Source organism: Alligator mississippiensis, chromosome 5 (genome assembly GCF_030867095.1).
Source record: "Alligator mississippiensis isolate rAllMis1 chromosome 5, rAllMis1, whole genome shotgun sequence".
Taxonomy (NCBI): domain Eukaryota; kingdom Metazoa; phylum Chordata; order Crocodylia; family Alligatoridae; genus Alligator; species Alligator mississippiensis.
In genome coordinates, this window is record NC_081828.1 from 40,018,144 (window position 1) to 40,038,341 (window position 20,198).

General features: G+C 60.8%; 3 protein-coding genes across 9 annotated transcripts; 1 reads left to right on the forward strand and 2 right to left on the reverse strand.

The window, feature by feature from the left end:
- Window positions 1-927: 927 nt before the first annotated feature.
- PRMT1 (protein arginine methyltransferase 1) lies at window positions 928-7,250 on the reverse strand. Of its 2 annotated transcripts, XM_006274875.4 has the most exons (11): window positions 7,149-7,231; window positions 6,091-6,144; window positions 4,288-4,389; window positions 3,962-4,117; window positions 3,808-3,871; window positions 3,408-3,550; window positions 3,159-3,246; window positions 2,714-2,829; window positions 2,424-2,574; window positions 1,963-2,084; window positions 928-1,751 (listed from the first exon to the last, which is right to left on the reverse strand). In XM_006274875.4, the coding sequence occupies exons 1-11, from the start codon at window positions 7,176-7,178 to the stop codon at window positions 1,668-1,670; spliced, it is 1,110 nt and encodes a 369-aa protein (XP_006274937.1). In that variant the 5' UTR covers window positions 7,179-7,231; the 3' UTR covers window positions 928-1,667. The 2 variants fall into 2 exon arrangements, with proteins under 2 accessions (XP_006274937.1, XP_014452096.1); XM_014596610.3 differs by lacking the exon at window positions 6,091-6,144 and having other exon boundaries at window positions 7,149-7,250.
- A 618-nt stretch (window positions 7,251-7,868) lies between these two features.
- IRF3 (interferon regulatory factor 3) lies at window positions 7,869-20,017 on the forward strand. Of its 3 annotated transcripts, none has more exons than XM_019494946.2 (11): window positions 7,869-7,952; window positions 13,076-13,251; window positions 13,694-13,783; window positions 13,897-14,077; window positions 14,240-14,325; window positions 14,558-14,612; window positions 14,878-14,925; window positions 15,157-15,264; window positions 16,041-16,412; window positions 18,826-18,944; window positions 19,203-20,017. In XM_019494946.2, the coding sequence occupies exons 2-11, from the start codon at window positions 13,087-13,089 to the stop codon at window positions 19,365-19,367; spliced, it is 1,389 nt and encodes a 462-aa protein (XP_019350491.1). In that variant the 5' UTR covers window positions 7,869-7,952; window positions 13,076-13,086; the 3' UTR covers window positions 19,368-20,017. The 3 variants fall into 3 exon arrangements, with proteins under 3 accessions (XP_019350491.1, XP_014452106.2, XP_006274938.2); XM_014596620.3 differs by lacking the exon at window positions 7,869-7,952 and adding an exon at window positions 12,445-12,752; XM_006274876.4 differs by lacking the exons at window positions 7,869-7,952; window positions 13,694-13,783 and adding an exon at window positions 12,449-12,752.
- Window positions 8,201-12,217, reverse strand: BCL2L12 (BCL2 like 12). 4 transcript variants are annotated; one of them, XM_059728206.1, is made up of 7 exons: window positions 12,100-12,217; window positions 11,733-11,892; window positions 10,317-10,729; window positions 9,721-9,882; window positions 9,537-9,643; window positions 8,867-9,072; window positions 8,201-8,467 (listed from the first exon to the last, which is right to left on the reverse strand). In XM_059728206.1, exons 1-7 carry the CDS (start codon window positions 12,200-12,202, stop codon window positions 8,218-8,220), a joined length of 1,401 nt encoding a protein of 466 aa, XP_059584189.1. In that variant the 5' UTR covers window positions 12,203-12,217; the 3' UTR covers window positions 8,201-8,217. The 4 variants fall into 4 exon arrangements, with proteins under 4 accessions (XP_059584189.1, XP_019350494.1, XP_059584190.1 ...); XM_019494949.2 differs by having other exon boundaries at window positions 11,733-12,137; XM_006274917.4 differs by having other exon boundaries at window positions 8,325-8,467; window positions 8,821-9,072; window positions 11,733-12,137.
- Window positions 20,018-20,198: the final 181 nt, after the last annotated feature.

Below are 20,198 nucleotides of genomic sequence, written 5' to 3' on the forward strand. Positions count from 1 at the left end.
TCAAACTCCACTCAGGCAGTTAGGTGGCATAGCTGGGCCTTCAGCACCCACCTCCAATTGGGAACTCTCCACAGCCTGGCCCAGTTCCTGCCAGGGTCCAGGCAGGTGGGTTGAATGGGAGGGAGGCAATGCCAGCCCCCTGGCACATATGGGATCCTTCCACAGATGCTTGTGTGAGAGACCTTCCTCTGTGTGTGTGAACCTTCAGTATAACACCATGTGCATGTGTACACAAAACCCTTCCATGCGAGACCCTCCTGTTTCTGTGCAAAACCTTCCTGTATGTGTGCAAGACCCTCCTGTGTATGCACAAGGTCCACCCATGTATGTGTGCGTGTGTAACTGTGAAAGACACCCTCCCATTAGGGGGAGGGTGTCCAATTTCTTCTTCCCCAGCCCTAGCTGGCTAGTACTCCAGTGCCGCAGGGAAGAAGAAAAGAGGTTGTAAGCTGCTACACCATCCCACTACATAGTTGGCACAGAGGTGGGCCAGCTGGACACCTGGGTCCTCCCTCCCCAGCTCCCAGCATGTTAGAGCAAGTTGCTGGGTAGGGCCTGGCCCCATACACACAGCTACAATGCGACACCCTGGACCTGCACTTGGAGGCTGCTCAAGAGCAGGGGAAGTGCCCTTTCCAGCCACCTTGATACCTGGCCTCCGCAAACTGCATGGGGGCGAGTGACAAGGCAAAGACAGGGACCTCCACCCACCATGCAAGGGGTCAGACCAAGGAAGGTGGGGAGGGGAGGTCTACTTGCATCCTAATGTAACCCCAGGCTAGAGAAATGGCTGCAGAAACACCTCCTGCCCTAACCCCACAACATTAAGAATCTTGCAGCAGTCATGAGGTGCCCCCAGGTTTTAGATGCACAAAGGAGGGGGATGTTGCTTCAGGGCCCCTGCCCCACCCCTGCACACAGCAGGGCTTGGTTTCATGTCTTTATTTTCCTCATGAATGTAACCATATAAAAACATAAGTTATGAAACAGTGACAATGTGTCAGCCAGATTTGGGGGAAGGGGCGGGGTAAAATTACTGAAGGGGGGGGACGGGACAAAACCGTCAGCAAGGACACAAAAAGAGGGGTCACCTCCCCTCCCCCCCAAAAAACCCTGCCCCCAGCAAAAAAAAACCCAAGGCAGGATATAGCACAGCTCAGGGGAGACTGGGGTGGTCTCAGGACTGCCCTCCTCCACTACACCAGGGGGCAGCCCCCCCCCTCCTTCAAGGCCAGACACCCCCTACTCCTTGGCTGGAGATGGTGGGGGGCTAGGGGAAGTATTGAGGTACATGGAGTTATGGGGGGAGAGAACATTGTTTAAAAGCAAAAAAAATGAGATAAGGGGCAGCTAGCCCCAGGATGGAGGGCACTGGGGGAGGGTATTAGACTCCCCCCCCCCATCTATAGCCACCCCCAGAACACTGTGGGCAGAGGGAGGGGACCCCTCCCAAATTGGCAGCTGTACACCCCCGCAATTCATAATATGGGGTGGGGGGTAGGGGGCTTATCAGCCACCCTCAGTCCCTGCCCCACCCTCTTCCACTACCCCCATGGGGCAACTAGCAGCAGGATCACACAGCGCAATGGTTAGTGAGATGTTGGGGAGAGGGTGGGCAGGAGCGTGGGAGAGAAAGGGGGATGGGGGGGGGGGGTCTGTGGGCCGGGCTAGCGCATCCGATAGTCCGTGGAACATGACAGCTCACAGAGCTGGCCCTTGAAGTCCAGGTCGATGGTGAAGTCCAGGTCACGCTGAGGTGGGAGCAGGGAAGGGGAGACACAAGGGGAGGGGGGTGAGTCACAGGAGTGCCCAAATTTATGCACTCCCATGGTGCAGTGCACCAAGCCCCTCCCCTCCTGATAGTCACAGGTTAGTGCCACTTCCCATGTGTATCTATGGGTGGGTGGTGGCACACCTGCAGAACAGCCCGCCGCTCCTCCAGGGAATAAAACTGGCACTCACATTGTTCTTGGCATTGGGTTTCATGCTGATGGTGCCAAAGATCTCCTCGCCTGTCTTCACTGTCAGATAGTCCTCCATGTAGAACACTGTCTGCTTCCAGTGAGTGTAGGGGGACTCAGGGCCTGGTGGGCAGGAGACAAGTGGGGGTGTCAGAGCAGGGCTGGTAGAGGTGAGGGCCATGCCATCTGTGCAGCCCCACCCCTCCTTGTAGCCCCACCCCCTTGCAAAAAGAACCACCAAGATGGAACTTTCTTGGCTCTGCCCCTTCCCAGGGGGACATGTGCTCTTTGCCTTAGCTCCACCCCCTTTTGCAACACAAGGACAGAAATGCAAAGTTTGAGTTAAGAGGCTAAAAGTCACCAGCCTGGTCCCACCCCTTGTGCCCTAGCCTTGCCCACATATCTTCTGCTCTACCCCTAAACCCTTTGGCCCCATCCCTCCAAGCAAGGCCCACCCCTTACTGGTGGAGAAGCCGGTGCGCTTGTGACAGCGAGTGAACTCAATGTTGAAGTAGGCCACTAGGGCATGGATGTAGTCATTGCGCTTCACTTGGAGGCAGAAGGGTGACGTGAATGTCAGGTCCTCCACCTTCACCGTGTAGATGTCCACCTCCTGCAAAGGTGAAGAGCTGTTACGGTCAGCCCCCAGAGCACCCCGAGACACCCCATCCACAGGGATCGGGGTGGATGGGAACTAGCCAGCGTTCCCCAGCGTGGGCACCCCATGGCTGGCAGCACCGCATATTGCCCACCTTGATGAGGCAGGCATTGGTGACCAGCTGCTTGGGGTCTACAACATCCACGAGTGGTTCCTTGATGGCCACGTCCTTGATGCACGACATGTCAAAGCCATACACGTTCTCCCACCCTGACCGAAAGGGGAGGCACCATGAGATCCCAGCAAGAATCACATCCAACCCATACCCTGGGGGCAAGGGAGATCCAGGGATTCTACCCCCCCCCTCCCCCCCCAGCTGCTGGAACCCCAGGCTACACTAACCATGCAGAAGACCTTCCCACCAGTGAGGTCCCCCCACTCTGACACCAACTCAGAGGCAATAAGAACCACTGAGACGACCCAAAGGTGAGAGCCAAGGAGACTCAACCTCCACCCCCCCACCCACTGCAATCCCAAGTGAGCCATATAGGAAATGCCCCCACAGCCTAGCAGATGGGCTGCCCCACTCTAGGGCTCACAGTGGATCTTGTAGTCCTTATACTGCCGGTCTTCAATGGCCGTAACATACAGCGTGGCACGGTCTGGGAAGATGAGTCCATCTGGGGTCTGGTGGGAGGGGATGGACAGACAGACCATGATGGAGGTCACTGTAAGGTGGCTTCTGGCACACACTGCATCCCTCCCCTTTGCTGCCCTCAACCAGCACCAAAGGATGGGGAAAGGGCAGGATCTGTGTTCTTCAGGGGACACCAGCCCTGGACACTCACCAGCCACTTGTCACGGGCGTAGATGACAGTGTTGAGCATGGACTCATAGAAGAGGCAGTAGCCCATCCACTCACTGATGATGATGTCTACCTTCTCCACCGGCAGCTCTACCTCTTCCACCTTCCCCTTGATGATGGATACCACTGTAGGTGGGTGGGTAGACAGATGGATGGACCCAGCTCAGCATGGGCAAAGGGGCCGGGGGAGGCGAGGGGGGCACAGGAGAAGCAGGCTGCTTGGCTGGGACAGTTGAATGTGGAGAGACGGGGGGTGGGACAAGGCAGAACTGTGTCCCATGGGTGCCTGTTCCCCACGCTGGGCAGTTTGGGCTGTGATGCCCCGTGACAAGGGCATCAGTGCCAGGGAGGAACACCCCCAGGGTGGGGACAGGGGCACTCACCATGGTCCAGCTTGTTGGCTTTGACAATCTTGACGGCATAGTCAGAGATGCTGGAGCACTCGATCTGCAGAGAGGGGAAGGCGGGGAGGTGGGGGTCAGCTGAGGCCTGGCTTTCTTCCCCCCCCTTGCACTCCCTTGGAGGGATCACACTCACCCCAATGACACGCTTAGCCCCTGCTTTGGCAGCAAACATGCAGAGAATGCCAGTGCCACTGCCCACATCCAAGACTACTTTGTCCTTGAAGAGGTGCCGGTTGTGGAACATGGAGTTCCTGTAGGTCAGGGTGCGAACCTCATCCTTCAGCATCTCCTGGGGGCAAGGGGGATCAGCAGGGAGAGCCCTGAGACTGCCCAACGCCCCCTCCTCCAGGGAGGCAGTACTGGAAAGCCACTCTAGCCCCCACCCCTATCAGTCCTCCAGCATCACCTGGAGTGGGCACCCCTCCCCCTCCAACCTCCACCCCAGGGCCCCGCCCAGACCTCGTGGATGCCAAAGTGGGCATAGGAGTCGAAGTAGTAGTCCTTGGATGTCATCTCCTCAGCCGGGGGCTTCCCACTGCCCTCAGGCTGGGTGCACGAAACCTGCAGGAGGGGTAGGAGCGATCAGACGTATGCACCAAGGCTGCGTGCTTGTGGTCACAACCAGGGCTGAGGCCCCATGGCTGGCACGTGCCCAGCCACTGCCTTGCCCACACCTTACTCCCATGGGCCAACCCAACCTGTACATACTAGTCATGCCCCCCAACAGACCCACAAGGCCCAGCCAGCCCCATATACCCCACAGAGCCACAGGTCCTGCCAACCTGTAGTATACATTCCACCCCCCCAGTCAGCCCTGCAAGCACAACTAGTCCCACATACCCCCCCCAACGCACCAGAGTGGGGCTGGGTCCCCTTCCCCTGCTGTGCCCATCAGACCCACAGCAGAGCCCACTCTGGGGATCTCTGCACCTTGTGTGTCTCCCTAGAAAGGAGCGGGAAGGGGCAGTTACCCCCCACCACCTCACAGACTTGGCCCTGAACTTGTCCTTGCTGCCACCAGGTCCCACCAGCCGGCCCCCTGGGGCACTGCTTTGGGGGAGCTCCACTGTCCCCCCCACCCTGGGGTCCCCACTGGCTACAGCCTAATGTCCCTGGCCCCAGAGACTGGGGAGGGAAGGAGCTGTAGCAGTAAGGACCTAGGGCAGGGCCCACCTAAATTCCACCCCCACCCCCGACTCAGTGCTGCTAGCCCCCCACCCCAACTCCTGGGTGCACCGAATACCCCTGGGGGAACCCCCACCCCAGCAGGGGTGCTGAACCAGGGGCGGGGGCAGGTGAGGAGGGCAACATTAAGGAAATTTATGAATGAGAAATGAATACAGCCCCTAGAACAGGGACGAGCGATTATTTTGGGCAGAGGGCTGCTTAGTGAGTTTTGGCAAGCCATCAAGGGCCGCATGACAGGCAGCCAGGAGAAGATCAATATTGATTTTCTAAATTTTTAGGGCCCCATGGGCCAGATAAACTGGCCTGGCGGGCCGCATTTTGCCCACCCCTGCCCTAGAAGGAGCAAGGATTTCCCTCCCCCCAGCCCCAACTCCCTTAATTCTCCACAACCTCTATATGGGGCCTGATCTTGGCCGCTCCGCTGTCTCCCCCACAACCAGCAGGGTCACTCCTATGCCCACTAGTCTACACAGACCCTCTTTAGCCACAGTGCAGGACTCTGCACCAAGCCCCACCCCCCCAACTCCCTCTACATGTTGTGAGGGTTTCTGTTACACCATGAGGTCCCCCCCACCCCTGATACAGGCTACTGGGGTCTATGCCACCCCTGCCTCACCCCCTGCAGCTCCTGCTTGGGCTCCAGGCTCCTTGCCACATGCACACACATGCACACAAACACCGCCTGTCCCTGCAAGACCCCCACCCCAGCACTGACCAGCTCCTCACTCCCATCCTACATAGGGGAGAGGGAAGGGGGAAAAGGGGATGGGGTTGAGCAATGGGACCCTGAACACAAGGGACACGAGGCTGGGACGCACCCAGGCTCCTGACTCCCGTAAGTCTAGAGGACAGGGCCACTGTCTGTCTGTCGCGCGTTGGGGGGGGGGGGGGAGGGACGGGACATGACACGGGACCTTGACAATTTGTGGGACACAAGAAAGGGTCTGTAGGAGTAGTGACAGGGTATGACTATGGGGACAAGGGGAGTGCAGGGATCCCCTCCCCTGGGGAAGGTGGTAGTTGGGATTTGGGGGTGGGGGGCTGGCTGGGCCCACGCACTGAAAGGATATTTACATCTTCTAGCGCAGTCCGCAGGCTCATCCCGTTAGCCAGCGTGGTGACAAACGTCTAGGAGAAAGCAAGGGAGAAAGTCAGCGCCGAGCGCCCAGGGCTGGTGGGGGCAGGGCCAGGGGACCCCTGCCTGGCAGCTGGAGGGGGGGTGGGGAGGTGGTATGGGCTGGATGGTGGAAGATGGGAAGACAGGCTCAGGGGGAGGGAGCAGTTCCTGTCCTCGCCTCCCACACGCGCACACACGCACACGCACGCCCCGACCCAGGACACACTGATCCTACCCCTTGGCTTGTGCCCCCCACCCTCCCATAACAGACACCTGCTGATCCTAGCCCTCCCCAACCCCCCCCAAAATAAAAACCCAACTAAATCTACTCTTGCCACGTCCCCTACAGATGGGCTGACCTGACCCCCCAGTAACGACCCACAGATTCTTCCCGGCAGGCCTCGTCTCCTAGAGGGACCCAGGGAACTTGCCCCTAAGCTCCCAGCAATACCAACCAATCGGGGGAGGTGGGGGGGGGTGGGTCAGTGAAGTCTCCTAAGGGGACCTCCTGCTCCTATTCCAAACCGTCTAGCGACCTCCTGATCCTGCCCCCGCCCCCGGCCACGTCCCCCAGATGGAACCTTGGATGCTGTCCCCCCCAGGAACACACTGATCCCACCCGCGGGCCACGTCCTCCTGCTCCTGCCCGCCCGGCCTGGCCCCACAAGGAGTCCCTGATCCTACCCCCAATAGCGATCCGCCGTCCCCCGCCACGTGCCCTAGAGAAACCCATGGACCCCCCCGCCTGGCCCGGCCACGTGCCCGCGCGGCTCAGCCCCACGTGGGCCCGGGGCACCGGGAAGAAGGGGAAAGGGCCGTGCCCCCCACCGGCCCCCAGCCCCACGCGGGGGTCCCGGGTGGGGGAGGGGCGTGGGGCCCCGCCCCCTCCTTTGTTCCCGGGCCACGTGGGACCCCCGCGGCCCCACCCCCACGCGGGGGAGGGCCAGCACGGCTGGACCCCCCCCCAACTACGGCCCCCGGGAGCCCCGCGCGCGCCCGCGCCCCCCGCCCGCACCTCCATGATGCAGTTGGCGGCCTCCGCCATCTTGCGTGCGAAGCCCGGGGAGAGCAAGTACCCCTCCCCCCACCCCTTGGGCCTTATAGCGGGGGAGGGCCCGGGCCCGCCCTCCGCCACCCCAATTGGCCGCTCCGCGCCGCGGTCCCCACCATTGGGTCGCGGAGATGTCGCTCAACGTGCGGGCCCCACCCTCACAGGCAAAGGGGCACTGCTATTGGAGGAGACCGTGAGGCTTTGCCCCTGCCCCCTTTAGCGGCGTTGAGGGAGGGAGATGTCACTCAGCTTCGCCGTCGCGGCCCCTTCGTGTAGGTCGAAGGCTATTGGACGAGATGAATGTCACTCACAACGCCCCTCACACAGGCTGTGGCTCTATTGGACAGCAGCGATGTCGCTCACGGTGAGTGGAACTTCTCATTGGTAGAGGCAAACAGCAGTCGCTCGCGTCCCACCCCCCTCAGTCAAGTGGCTGTTGTAGTGGGCGGCGGTAATGTCGCTCAAACGTAGTGAAACATTACATTGGCAGAGGCTGGGAGCTAGTCGTTAACGGGGACCTACCCCCCCCATTGAACCTGCGATCCCATTGGTGACCTGATACGTCACTCTAGCCCCCACTCCCGCCACCGCAGCCATTGGCCAGTCGCCTTGCCAGTCAAAAACTGGCCCCGCCCCCTCAACCCTAACCGAGGCCCTAGTAACAAACTCATTGGTAAGCCGCTGGGGAGAATGCAACCAATCGGCTAGGCGCTCTCCGTGCCTGGGGTCGCCCCCCCACGCTGAAATGTTCAAGAGTATGCCTGTCAGGTACAGCCCCAGCCCCCACTCCCCTCTGTAGGTAGCGAATACCATGCTTTCACGCTCTTCCTCCGCTACCCCTCTGCCCCCCCACCCTGGGGGACCCCTTGCCATCCCTCCCACAGGTGCATCGCAGCCCCAGGCCGGGGGGGGAGGTCCAATACAATACTCCCTCCCCAGAAGTGGCTGCAGCTGCCCTGCTGCTTCCCCATGGAGGGATGCAGGTGGGACAAGAAGGGTCCGGAGCAATCAAGAACTTTGTTAAAAATATTTTTTAAATGTTTAATAAGAGGTCACAATGGGCCCTCCATGGCCCCAGGGAAGGTATCTGTTTTGGGGTCCCCTCCAGCTGGATGTACCCTGAGAATGCCAGGGGGCCTCCCCATAGATAGGGGGCCACCCCATCACGGTGGCTTCTGGGGGGTGGATGGCCAGCTCCCCTCCCCCCAACCCAACTTGCATCCTGCCTCCTCCCCCTAGTCGAGCTGGAGGTCGAAGAGCTCATCCTGTCCCACGATGCTCTCCTGTGGGGTGGGGAGGAGGCTTGTAGGGGGGAGGCCCAGCCCAGATAGACCAACAGCTCCCACCCCAAGCATGGCCCACAGACAGCCCCTAGATTCCTTCCATGTCCACTGTAGCCTGGCCCCCTAGTTCATACAGTTTCCCCCCGCCTCCCCCCATGTGGCCACCACACCCAATCCCCTCTGACCAAGTGTCCCTTTAACCTATGGCCCCTGGTCTCCCCAGCCCAACCCAGCTGCCCCTTCCCTGGCACGGCGATCCCTCCTCCCCACATAATTCCCATCCCCTACCAGTCCCCCATGTAAATCCCACCCCATCACAAAGCCCCCTCCCCAGGCCGGCCTGGCCCCCCTACCCAGCCGCCCTGCTGTTGGAGCCAGGGCACGAAGAGCTCCATGTACTGGAGGCTGTAGCCCATGAGGGTCTGCACCGCATGGTTGCTGATCCCAGCCACTCTCCGGGTCAGCTCCATAGTGAGTGCCAGGCGCGTGAGCTGGGGGCTGGGGCTGCTGGGGGGCGCACGGGCGGCGAAGGCCTCGGCCAGCTGGGAGAAGCCGTGGAAGGACATGCGGGACAAGGTGCTGCGCAGCACGGGGTCTGTCTCCATCTGCGGGTGAGGGGAAATGTCATAGCATCAGCAGGGCTGGGGGGGGGGCAGGGGGATACGGTTCGGGAGCGAGGGCCTGGAGGAGGCACGGTCCTATAGGCTGGGAATGAGGGGCACTGGCTGGGCAGGGGGGGAGCAGGGGTTGCAGGTCCAGAGTAAGGGGCACTGGGGGAGGGCAAAGGGGGCTGTGGGTCAGGAGTGAGGGGAATTGTCAGGGCTAGGGAAAAGGATTGCAGGGAGGGCATAACAGTGGCTCTTAGGACTTGGGGGAAGTAGGGGGCTTCAGGTGTGGGAAAACTGACAGGGCTGGGGAGGGGCCCTGTGCTGGGTTTGTGGAGGTTGGGCTTGAGTGGCATGGGGTGGGGGCAGTCTGTGGGGCAGGAGGAGCACCAGGGAAGGCACAGGGGGCTGCAGGTCAGGAGTGAGGGGCACTGGCTGACAAGTGCAGGGGCTTAGGCCAGTACCTCCCGATTGATGTCCTCAGCCTGCTCTTCCAGGAGGCTGATGAGTCTCTGGATCACCTGCTCCCTGTGCTGCTCGCTGGCAGTCTCCGAGGAGTGGTCTGTCGGAGCTGGAGGCAAAGACAGGCCTGTGAGCACTTGGCTTCCGCCAGAGGGCAGGGAGCCCCTGCCCCAGGTAGCAGCTTACCTGAGTGCCTGATGCCCAGCTGGACACCGGGGGTCCTGGCCCCCAGCCTGGGGGAGGGAGCCCCATTAGCGCTCCCAGGGCTATTCAGCTGCTGCTGCTTCAGCAGTTTGTCCAGCTTCTGGGCTGCCTGGGCATAGAGAGCAGGGTCCTGCGGTGGCTGGCCTGGGGGGCAGAGCTGTTTAGAGCAGGGGGCTGTGGGCGAGGACATCTGGACTCTCCCACCAGCTTGCGGAGAGCATGGGGGTCCTCTCCTAGTTCTAGGATGTGAGTGGGGTCTGGTGAGATAAAGTTGGGGCTGGTAGCCAGGGTGTCTAGGGTTCTTCCCCCAGCTCCCAGAAAGCACAATGATGTAGTGTAGGGGCTCTGGGGGGCTGAGTGAGTTCTGGTAGGTTAGACGGGGGAGGGGGGATGGGAGCCAGGACACCTGGGTTCCCTCCTAGCTCTGGGTAGCACATTGGGTCCACATTGGGTGGGTTTGGTCAGGGCACCAGGGACTCCCCAGATGCCTGGGTTTTCTCCCTACTCTGAGAGGAACAGGACCTAGAGCCTTAGGACACCTGGGTTTCCTCCTGGCCAGTGTCTCTGGGGCCCCTTACCTTGTGCCGTGGGATCCTGCTGTCCCAGTGCAGGGAGGTCCGTGCAGTAGCAGGGGGTGACAGGCAGGGAGGTGGGGCGCAGCGAGGAGGGGGATGGGGGGGGATGGGGATCCTGCTCCTCTCGGGCCAGGCCCTTCCTCCGCAGCAACCCCTTGAAGGAGAAGGAGCGGGGGTACCGACGGCGCCCCCCCTCCTCCCCCTCGCCCCCCTTCTGCCTCTTGAGGGAGTCTCCACGGGCAGGCAGGGGGCCAGGGGGGCTGTGACGGGGGCTGGCCCGACGCTGCAGCAGCTTCTTCACGCTGGTTTTGAAGCCGTGCTTGCGCTCTTCCACCCGGTTGATGTCCTCGTGCAGGGGGGTCCAGGAGCCAGGGCGCAGGGACCCCCCGGGAGTGCTGGCTTGTTCTGGCAGGGGCCTGGGGGGTATGGGCATGGCCAGTCTTCCCAGAGACCCCTCCCAGCTCCCCTCCATCCCTGTGGACACGCCTGGCATCCCCACACTCCCCCATAGCTGTGCCTCCCCCAGCTATTCCCATGCTTGCCAGCTACACTTATACACCCCGTAACTGTGCCCCCCAGCTGCCCCATATTCCCCGCTACCCCTATACACCCCCATAGCCCTGTGCCCCCCAGCTACCTTTCCATGCCCCAATGGTTCTGTGCCCCCATATACCCCCACACCCCTAGCTACCTCCATAGCCCTGTGCCCCCCAGCTACCCCTATACCTCTAGGGCCCCCCATATGACTATGCCCCCCACCTACCCCAAACATAACCACAGCCCTAGGGCCCCCCACACCTTTAAGGTCCTTCCATACCTTTGTGTCCTCCCAGCTATCTTTATACACCCCCATACCTCTGAGGCTCCCCATAAATCTATAAACCCCGCAGCTATTCCTATACACTCCTATACCTCTAGGGTTCCCCCCACAACCCTGTTCCCACCCCCTACTACATCTATATACCCCTAGACTTCTAGGGCCCCCCATAGCCCTGTTCCCCTCAGCTACCCTACACACCCACACAGCCCTGTGCCCCATAGCTACTCGTATACACCCCCATAACTCTGTGCCCCCCCCCCCAGCTACCCCATATACCCCTATACCTGTAGGGCTTCCTCCACTCCCCCAACCTCAGTGCATACCCATGGGCCCCCCCTCAGACTGCTGTGGATGCTCCTAGGGTCCCCCCTGCCCCTGCAGATCTGCTCAGAGCCCCCCTCACCCACCACCAAGGTGCCTCTAGGGTCCCAGCCCCTGTAGAGCCCCCCATAATACACTCCCTGCAGAGCCCCCTATACCATAGTTCCACCCCCCACAGTCCCCTGCCCGGCTCCTGGGTTTGCCCTCCATCACCCGCCTCTAAAGACCCCCGAGGTTTCCTAGCCCCGGCCCCAGACCCCCCCCCCGTGTCCCCTCACCTGTGTGCGTAGCGCTGGGGGTCGTGGTAGCTGCGCCCCACATGCCCGGGGGCCCCCGCGCCTCCCCGGCCCTGCAGAAATGCCTCCAGCACCAGCCGGGTTTCGGCCTGCACTCGGCACCGCGGACGGGGTGGCGCTGGGGCCCCCGCCATGGCCCAGCCTGTGGGGGGGGAGCAGGCAGGGCTGAGCACGGGAGCACAAGGGGCCTGCCCGTGTCCCCGTGCGGGAGCACCTGGGGGGGACCCACTGAACCCAGGTGTCCCGGGACACCTAGGGGAGCAGAGCTGGGAGCCTTGCTTGGAGTGGCAGTGCATGGGGGCAATGTCCCTAACCCAGCTGCCCCCAAGTCCCCCCCGCCGCCCCTCACCCTGCCCGAGGGGGGGGGGGGGAAAGCTCCGCAGCGGCCGGGACCTGCGTTCCCCCCTACATCCAAAAGGGGACTCAAACTTCTGGACCTGGCCACTGCGCATGCGCCCCACCCTCTCCTCCGCCAAACGGGGGGGGGTGGCTATGCGAGGGGGCGGGGCCTACCCAGACCACGCCCCGTGACTTTCTGCCGGTTCGCAGGACCGGGGGGAGGGGTGAGGAATACTCTGTGCAAATGAGGGTTGGGTGGGATCTTACAGCTCATTTGCATAGGCGCATCTCTCTCTCTCTCTCTCTCTCTCTCTCTCTCTCTCTCTCTCTATTTCTCTGGGGCAGGGGCTGCTCCCACCCCCATTTTTATGGGGACTCCGCAGGGGGGTTGCCCCCCGCTCAGTGAGGCTAAGTCCCGTGTTATGGGGGTGACCTACTCCCCACAGCTCCAACAGCCCCCGATCACCCCTCTTGGGGCATGGCCCTCACCCCCACAAGTCAGAAACCCCCCACCCCGAGACGGGTCCCCCAAGCAGGGGGCTGCACCCCCACCCCCAACTTGGGAGGGTCGCTCCAGGGGGAATCAGAAACACTTCGGTCATGTGACCCTCCGGGATGTGACGTCACAGGCGAGGATTTGGAACTGCTTCCTGGTGGGGCTGGGTAGGCATGGGGTTGGGGGAAGGACCTTCTTATGCGGGGAGGAAGGGATACCTCCCTGCGCTGCCTGGGGTGGGATCGGGGCCCTGGAGGAAAAAGGCCCGTGGGATCCCCGCCCTGCACCCAGCCAGGATCAGGCCCGGTGGCCCGCAGGGGGGAATTCCCCTGCTCCACCCCCAACCAGCACTGGGGCGGGATCGGGACTCCTTGGAGGGGGAAAGCTCCTGCTTGATGCCCTGCCAGGATTGGGCCCAGCCACACCCTGTTGGGAAAAGGGGGTGGGGAGCAGCCCCTGCTCCCTTGACCATTGTGCCCCACTCCTCCAGGCGCTGCTGCCATGGGGTCCCAGCGGCCGCTGCTGGTGCCCTGGCTGCGGGAACAGCTGGACAGTGGGTGCTACCCGGGTGTGTGCTGGCTCAATGCCGAACGCACCCGGTTCCGCGTGCCCTGGAAGCACGGACTGCGCCATGATGCCGCGCGTGAGGACTTCCAGCTCTTCCAGGTAGGGTGCCTGACTCCCTGCATGGGCTACCCCTACCAGGGCTGTGTCTGGGAGTGAGGGGCAGTGACAGGACCTTGGGTGACAGGGGGCTGGCATTGAGGGGCACCAGCAAGGGGGGGGGGGGTTGTGAATGAGGAGCAGCGACAGGGCTGGGGTGGCAGGGAGCTGCGGGTCAGGACTGAGGGGTATTACCAGGGCTGGGGTGGGCAGGGGCTGCAGGTCAGGAGCGGGCAGGGGCTGCAGGTCAGGAGCGAGGGGCACCAGCAGGATTGGGGTGTTGGGAATGAGTGACACTGGCAGAGCTGGGGGGGGCCGGGGGGCTGCAGGTTGGAAGTGAGGGGCATCGGCAGGGCTGGAGGAGGCAGGGGACTGCCAGGTGGGAGTGAGGGGCACAACAGGGGGGAGTGAGGGGTCTCTCATTTCTTCTCAGTCTCTTGCCTAGGTATGGAGGGCCTGGGAGGCCGAACATCTGGGTTCTTTCCTAGCAGGCATCTTCCCTGTGGGCAGGGCAGGGCTGGGGGCAGCGGAGGAGGTAGGGGGCTGCATGAGGGGCACTGACAGGGCTAGAGGTGATCCCAGGGCTGGGTGCAGGGACCGGTGGGTTGGGAGTCTCCCTGCTGTCCCTGCCACATCTTTCCTTTCCAGGACTGGGCCACTGTCAGTGGGTGCTATCATGCAGGTACTGCCCCTGTGCCCTCCATCTGGAAGAGGAATTTCCGCTCGGCCCTGAACCGGAAACCTGAGTTCAAGGTGGTCGAGGACAACAGCTCTGATGCCACCGATCCCCACAAGGTCTATGAGATCCTGCCTGTGGGGGTGCAGGCTGGTGAGTGGGGCTGAGGTTTGGGAGTGAAGGACAGTGGCAGGGGGCTGCGGGGCAGGAGAATGGGGCACCAGGTAGGGCAGGGGGGCAGTGGGGTGCGGGTTGGGAGTAAGAGGCACTGGCCTGTGGTTCTGGCTCTTAAGCTTGGTTCTCCCTCCTCCCCAGGTGCAGATGAAGCCCCCCTGGTGGCAGGGAGGGCTGACACTCTCGATGGACCCCTAGAGCAGCTGTTAGGGGAGGGCTGCAGCCCGGTGGGTGCCTGGTGAAAGTGGGGCGGCCTGGGGTAGGGGCAGGACCTGTGTTGGGGGAGGAGGACATTCAAGAAGTTAAGGGTGGAGGAAACACCTGGGGAAGGGGCTTGAGGAGGTGGGTGGGGCCTGCAAAGGAGGAGGATGGGGCTAGTGAGGAGAGGGTAAGGGGTCTTCATCTGAATTGTGGGGGTAACCTTTTCTAAGACGCACCCAATTATGCCCCAACCACCAGGACTCGGACCTGGAGCAGTACGTGCATTTGATGACCCTCTGCAGCCCAGAGGAGGGTGAGTGATTCCCTGGGACCATGGGGGCAAAGACTGGGCTCTTGGTGAGGGGCACAGCATGCCCACACTGCTCAGCACCAGCTGCCTCTGGCACAGAAGCATCCAGAGACACTGTTTGACTGTCTGGAATCCAGGTGTCTGGGCTCCCAGCCCTCCCTCCACCCTTGCTGTAGCCCCCCAGGCCCCTCCCAGAGCTGGGATAGAACCCAGGCATCTGGGCCTCCTGTCCAGGCTCTTGCCAACCTCTGACCTCTCTCTGTTCCAGACATTTCTTCTCCAGATCTCTCACTGTTTGGCCCTGGGGAGGCAGTAGGTAAGTAAAGTAGATCAACAGCCCATGCCCTCGCCCAGCCCTTCTAGTGCCCCTCAGTCCCAACCTGCAGCCCTCTGCTCCCCCCTGCCTCCAGCCCTCCCGGTGCCACTCACTCCTGACCCGTAGCCCCCTAACTACCCTTAGCCCGGCTGGTGCCCCTTAGTCCTGTCCCATAACCCCCTGCTCCCTGCAGCATGTTGACGCCCTTCACTCCTGCCCTTCATTTCCCAGGGGATGCTGCAGTGCCTGTCCTGAGCGGGGCTGAGGTCCTACCCCCTCTGGTGCAGCCACTATCAACCCCCAACCCTGGAGGGCTGCTGCTGGGGTCAAATGAGCTTGGTGAGTGACTGAGAGAAAATCTGGTGCCACCCACTTCTTCCTCAGGATCAGGGGGTCCTTTGGGGTGGATCCCCTCTTCCCCAATTGTTACAGCCCAATCTCCAGGGCAGGGGGCCCCCTCTGTGCCTCCTCCTAGCAGCTTAGGTCCAGCAATGGGGTAGGTGACCATGGGGTCCAAGCCCTACAGCACTGAAACTGGGGGGGGGGGGGGTAGTGGCAGGTCATGTTCCCCCATCACTGGCAGCAGGTCTGGTGACCTTGGGGGGGGGGGTCAGTGGGTCTGAGGGGGCTCTAGGGTTCAGTGGGAGTAGTCAGAGCAGCTTTCAGATGGGGGGCCAGTGTGGGGAGAGGAGTTGCAGAGACATGCAGTGGATTTGGGGGGCTTCTGGGGGTTGATTCTGGGGGGTAGAGGGGGTAAAGTGTGTCTTGAGGGCCTGGGGTGGGGAGCAGTAGGTCTGGAAAGGATCAGGAGGGTCAAAGGAGACTTTGTGGGGGTTGGTGGATCTGGAGAGCATGGGGGGTATCAGTGGATCTATGGGGGGTCAGGGGTGGTCAGTTGAAGCAGGGGTGGGGGGTTGTGTAGGGTCAGGGGGGCCTTGGCAGGGGAGTAGTAGGTTTGGGGTGATTAGAGGGGTGAAAGGGACCTTTCAAGGGGTTAGTGCCTCTAGGTGGGCCTGGGGGAGGTAGTGTGTCGGGGTGGGCAAGGCCAGGGGCAATTAGTGAGGTGGGGGAGTCCATGGGCATGCCCCCCCCCTCACCTCCTCTACCCCTTACAGTAACAGATTTCGATGTGAACGTGTACTATCGGGGCCACCGGGTTCTGCATACGCTGGTGTCCAGTTCCCAGGGGCTGCGTCTGGTGTTCCCCCAGTCCATCCCCAGCCCTGCCCCAGAGCTGATGGATGTGGTGCTGCCTGACCCGGAGTCCCTACCCGACAGGGTGCAGGCCAACTACACAGGGCGCTTGCTCCGGGGGCTGGGCCCTGGTGTGGTGCTGCGGGCCGAGGGGCGTATCCTGGGGGGCTGCCGGCTGGGGCGCTGCCATGCCTTCTGGGGGCGCACAGCAACGCCTGCACCTGGAGCGCTTGGTGGGGAGATCCCCAAGGAGAGCTTTACGCCGCTCTACAGCCTACCTGAGTTCATCCAAGGTACAGTGGGGATGTGGGGCCCCAAGGAGGGTGCTGAGAGGGAATAGACCCCAGGCCAGAGGGAGGTGGCACTGCGTGGCTGACATTGAAGTGGGCTGGGGCTGCAGACACCGGGGTGGGGTGACCATCCAGAACCACCTGGGGCATCAAGCATATAGCCCATGGGCTATGTGCAGCCCAGAGACCTGTGCATACCCAGATTGGGGTCTAGGGGCCTGGCCCCACCCCCTCTGACCTCTTGTGGTGCACTGGGCTTGCTCCACAGGAGCCTCTTCTGCACCCATACATGGAGATTGATCTCCAGGGACCTGGTACTGTCCCTGTGTATTGGGATTGGTCCTTGGGGTCCTGGCATCATTCCCTCTACCTCCTGCCCCCACACACCAGGATTGGTCCTGGTACCACCCAATTCTCCCATGAGCCAGGATTGGCTCCCAGGGGCCTGGCACTGCCCCTCCTGCCCCTGGGTGGCTGGATTGGTTGTGGGGAGGGGCCTGGCACCAACCATCCCCTTCAACCAGCATTGGGTCCCCTTGGACCTAGCACCATCCCATGCATGCTGGAATTGGGTCTTGGGCCTGGCACATGTCCCCTTCTGGCCCCCTGCACTAGGATGGGGGTCCCTGGAGCCTGCTGCTACCCCCCCAATCACTTCCTGATACTGTTTCCCTGGCCCTGTGCCACAACTGTTGCCCTGGATCCACTGGCAACAGTTGATCAGCAGGAGGAAATTCAACAAGGACCAGTGCCTAGTGCTGCACTTGGGATGGAACAGTAACATACACAGATGCAGGCTGGGGGCACTGCAGAGAAGGACCAGGCGCTGATAGTGAACCATAAGCTGAATAAGAGCCATCAGTGTGTTCTTATTGTAAAGAAAAGCCAAAGGCGGGTCACTTGCACATCAAGGGAAGAGGAAAGCAAGTCTTCCACTCTGTTTTGCACCCAGGAGGCCTCCCTTGGGGCATAGCGCCCAACTCTGAGCCCTGTGTTTCAAGAAAGATGTGGGCAGATTGGAAAGAATCCAGTGCAGCAAACGATGGGGGGCCTAGGAGGCAGGACTGATGGGGAAAGGCTGAAAGAACTGGGGTTGTTTAGTCAGGAGAAGAGAAAGCTGGTGGAGGTTTGATCACAGTCTTCAAATACCTAAAGGACAATGACAGAGAGGATGGAGATGGGCTTTTCGCTGAAGCTGCAGGGGACAGGACTAGGAGCAATGGCCTCAAGCTGCAGCAGGGAGGATTCAGGTTGATGAGTTACTTTCTGACTCAGGGTGGTCAAGCATTAAGACAGGCTGCTTAGAGAGGTTGTGGCATCTCCATTCTTGGAAGCTCTCAATAGCAGGTTGGAGAGACACTTGGCTGGGATGGTTTAGTCCAGCGTGATCCTGCCTTGAGCATCCAAAATGATCAGGGGCCTGAAGCAGCTGTCATACCAGGAGAGACTAATGAAGGAACCCTTCATTCTGGAAAGGAGAAGGCTAGGGAATCTGGGGGTGTACAACAGATGTCTATAAAAATCACAAAGGGTATGGGCCCAGTGCACAGGGAACTGTTGTTCACTAAGTCCCAGAGCACTATGACTGAAGGGCAACCTAGTAGGTGATAGTTTTAGAACTAAGAGAAAGTACTTTTTTTTTCTGCAATGCATTGTTAACTTGTGGAATTCGTGGCTGCAGGAGGCGGTGAAGACAGAGCAGTGCCAGGATTAAAAGGGAGTGGATAATTGAAGTGTGGAACTTGATGCCACCAGAGGCTGTGGATGCTGATAGTTTAGCCAGTCAAGAAGGGATTGCACACTTTCTTGGAGGAAAGAGACATCCATAATTATTGTGTGGGAGGGAGGGGCATGGCCTCTGAATCAGACCTTCCTGAATCTTAAATGCTGGAGGTTGCAAGGGGGGGGGGGGGGGGCACAGTGACCCTGCTCATACCCAGTTCACTCCTTTTCATCATTTGCTTTCTACCTCTGTGTGACAGGGGACTGAGCAAGATGGACCTATGAGCTGACCCAGCTCTTACTAATTCATGGATGAGATCTCTTCTTAGCTGTTGAACTGAATGGCTGGAGGTGCTTCCTCTGGCACTTCTAAGCCAATAAATGGTGGAAGCCAGGGAGGGTACTGAATAGGGACCACTCTAGAGCTGTACAATTTGATGCCTTGTCTAGCACCCAATTCTGCCACTGTTGGAGACAAGACCCCATATAGCTCTGCTGATATTCTTATGAGCAGGGGGCTGGGCTAGATGTGATCTCATGAGGTCCCTTCCAGCCCTGCAATCTCATGAATGGGGGGTGCTGGAAAGTGGCCTTAGTGCTTCTCTCCCTGGGATCCAGCAGGGAGAAAGCAGGGCAGGGAGGTGGGTGCCAGTGGCCACCTCCCCTCTCCAGTGGTTGCCTTATCCCCCCTCAGATCTGATTGGGTTCATGGAGGGCCAGCGCAGGTCCCCTGACTATGAGCTGTGGCTGTGCCTGGGGGAAAAGTGGCCAGACACCGAGCGGCCCTGGAACCGGAAACTCATCATGGTGCAGGTAGGGATCCCTCACCTCCTGCAGCTGAGTCTGGTGGGGAACTGTGAGCATCTCCCATCACCCTGTTCCCAATGACCCTGAAAGTCAGCATGGAGACAGGGACCCCAAATACCTTCTCCCCACCCTGCCTGGACCCTGCAGATGAGCATGGGGGTGGGGGTGGGGAGGGAACCAAGACACCTCCCAAGCCTATCAGCTGGGCCCTGGGAGCCTGACCCAGCCAGTGACCCAGCCCTGCCCTTCCCTACCTTGTTGCAGGTGGTGTTGGTGGCCCTGCAGAAGTTGCACGAGCTGAGCCAGGCAGGCGGTGCCTCATCTCTGCGCAGCTCGGAGCTGGACCTGCACATCTCAGACTCGCTGGGTGACGGGGGGCTGCTGGGGGCCCTGCGTAGCTGGGAGGAGCTCATGGATACCCAGCCCTGAGCCAGCCCCCACCCCTGCCTTGATGGATAGATGGGCTCCAGCCCCACCCCCCACATGGATGGGCAGACAGACAAGCCCTAGCCCTGAGTTTGGACATACTGATGCATAAGTCAACCACCATCTTCCACCCCACCCCCAGCCTGGACAGACAGATAGCTCTCACCCCCACCTGGACAGACAGCTCCCACCTCCTGCCTGGATAGACAGCTGCATGGACAACCACCATCTCCTGCCTGGATGTACAGACAGCCAGACCACTGCTTCCCAACTTTCAGGAGCTAGACTGATGCAGCTATACCCCACTGCCCCCACTACCAGAGCTGGACAGACTCAGGGACCAAGATCACCTTGTCTTACAGGTGGATGGACACAGACAGGCCACCAACTTCCCCCCCATGCTGGACAAAGCCCAGGACACCCCCCAAACCCTGCCTTTTGTCTGAGAAAGCCATGGGCATGTACACACAGACAGATATACGAGGCCAGAAGATCCAACAACCCCTCCTTCCCCTGACCACACTGAAATGGGGTGAGATCCCCCAGGATCCTGAGAAGCAAGCCCAGTCCATGGCGGGAGGGGACACAAAGACCCTCTCCCCATAGGTGAGGCACAGCCAGACTGCAGACAAAGAATAAAGAGATGAAGCTGTTCTGTTGCATGTTCCTCCTCCGAGCCTCAAATAAAAAGCCAGGAGTCCTGGCTCCCCCCTAGTCATCTAACCCACCAGGCCCCCATTCCCCTGCCAGAGCTGGGAAAGGACCCAGGAGTCCTGGCTCCCTGAACTATACTCATCTCTCCATCTGTAGATTAAATGGAAGACTCTAAAGATC

Excerpts from the sequence above, each read along its gene's own strand:
- IRF3 (XM_014596620.3), top strand. The coding sequence starts at position 12,458 with ATGGGGACTCCGCAGGGGGGTTGCCCCCCGCTCAGTGAGGCTAAGTCC. Across the intron at positions 14,326-14,557 it reads TAGGGGAGGGCTGCAGCCCG|GACTCGGACCTGGAGCAGTA; the intron begins GTGGGTGCCTGG and ends CCCAACCACCAG. Across the intron at positions 15,265-16,040 it reads GCTGGGGTCAAATGAGCTTG|TAACAGATTTCGATGTGAAC; the intron begins GTGAGTGACTGA and ends TACCCCTTACAG.
- PRMT1 (XM_006274875.4), bottom strand. The coding sequence starts at position 7,178 with ATGGCGGAGGCCGCCAACTGCATCATGGAG. Across the intron at positions 2,830-3,158 it reads TAAGGACTACAAGATCCACT|GGTGGGAGAACGTGTATGGC; the intron begins GTGAGCCCTAGA and ends CCTTTCGGTCAG. Across the intron at positions 1,752-1,962 it reads AACCCAATGCCAAGAACAAT|CGTGACCTGGACTTCACCAT; the intron begins GTGAGTGCCAGT and ends CTCCCACCTCAG.
- BCL2L12 (XM_019494949.2), bottom strand. The coding sequence starts at position 12,046 with ATGCACTGCCACTCCAAGCAAGGCTCCCAGCTCTGCTCCCCTAGGTGT. Across the intron at positions 9,073-9,536 it reads CTGAGGACATCAATCGGGAG|ATGGAGACAGACCCCGTGCT; the intron begins GTACTGGCCTAA and ends CCTCACCCGCAG. Across the intron at positions 8,468-8,866 it reads CTCATGGGCTACAGCCTCCA|GAGAGCATCGTGGGACAGGA; the intron begins GTACATGGAGCT and ends CCCACCCCACAG.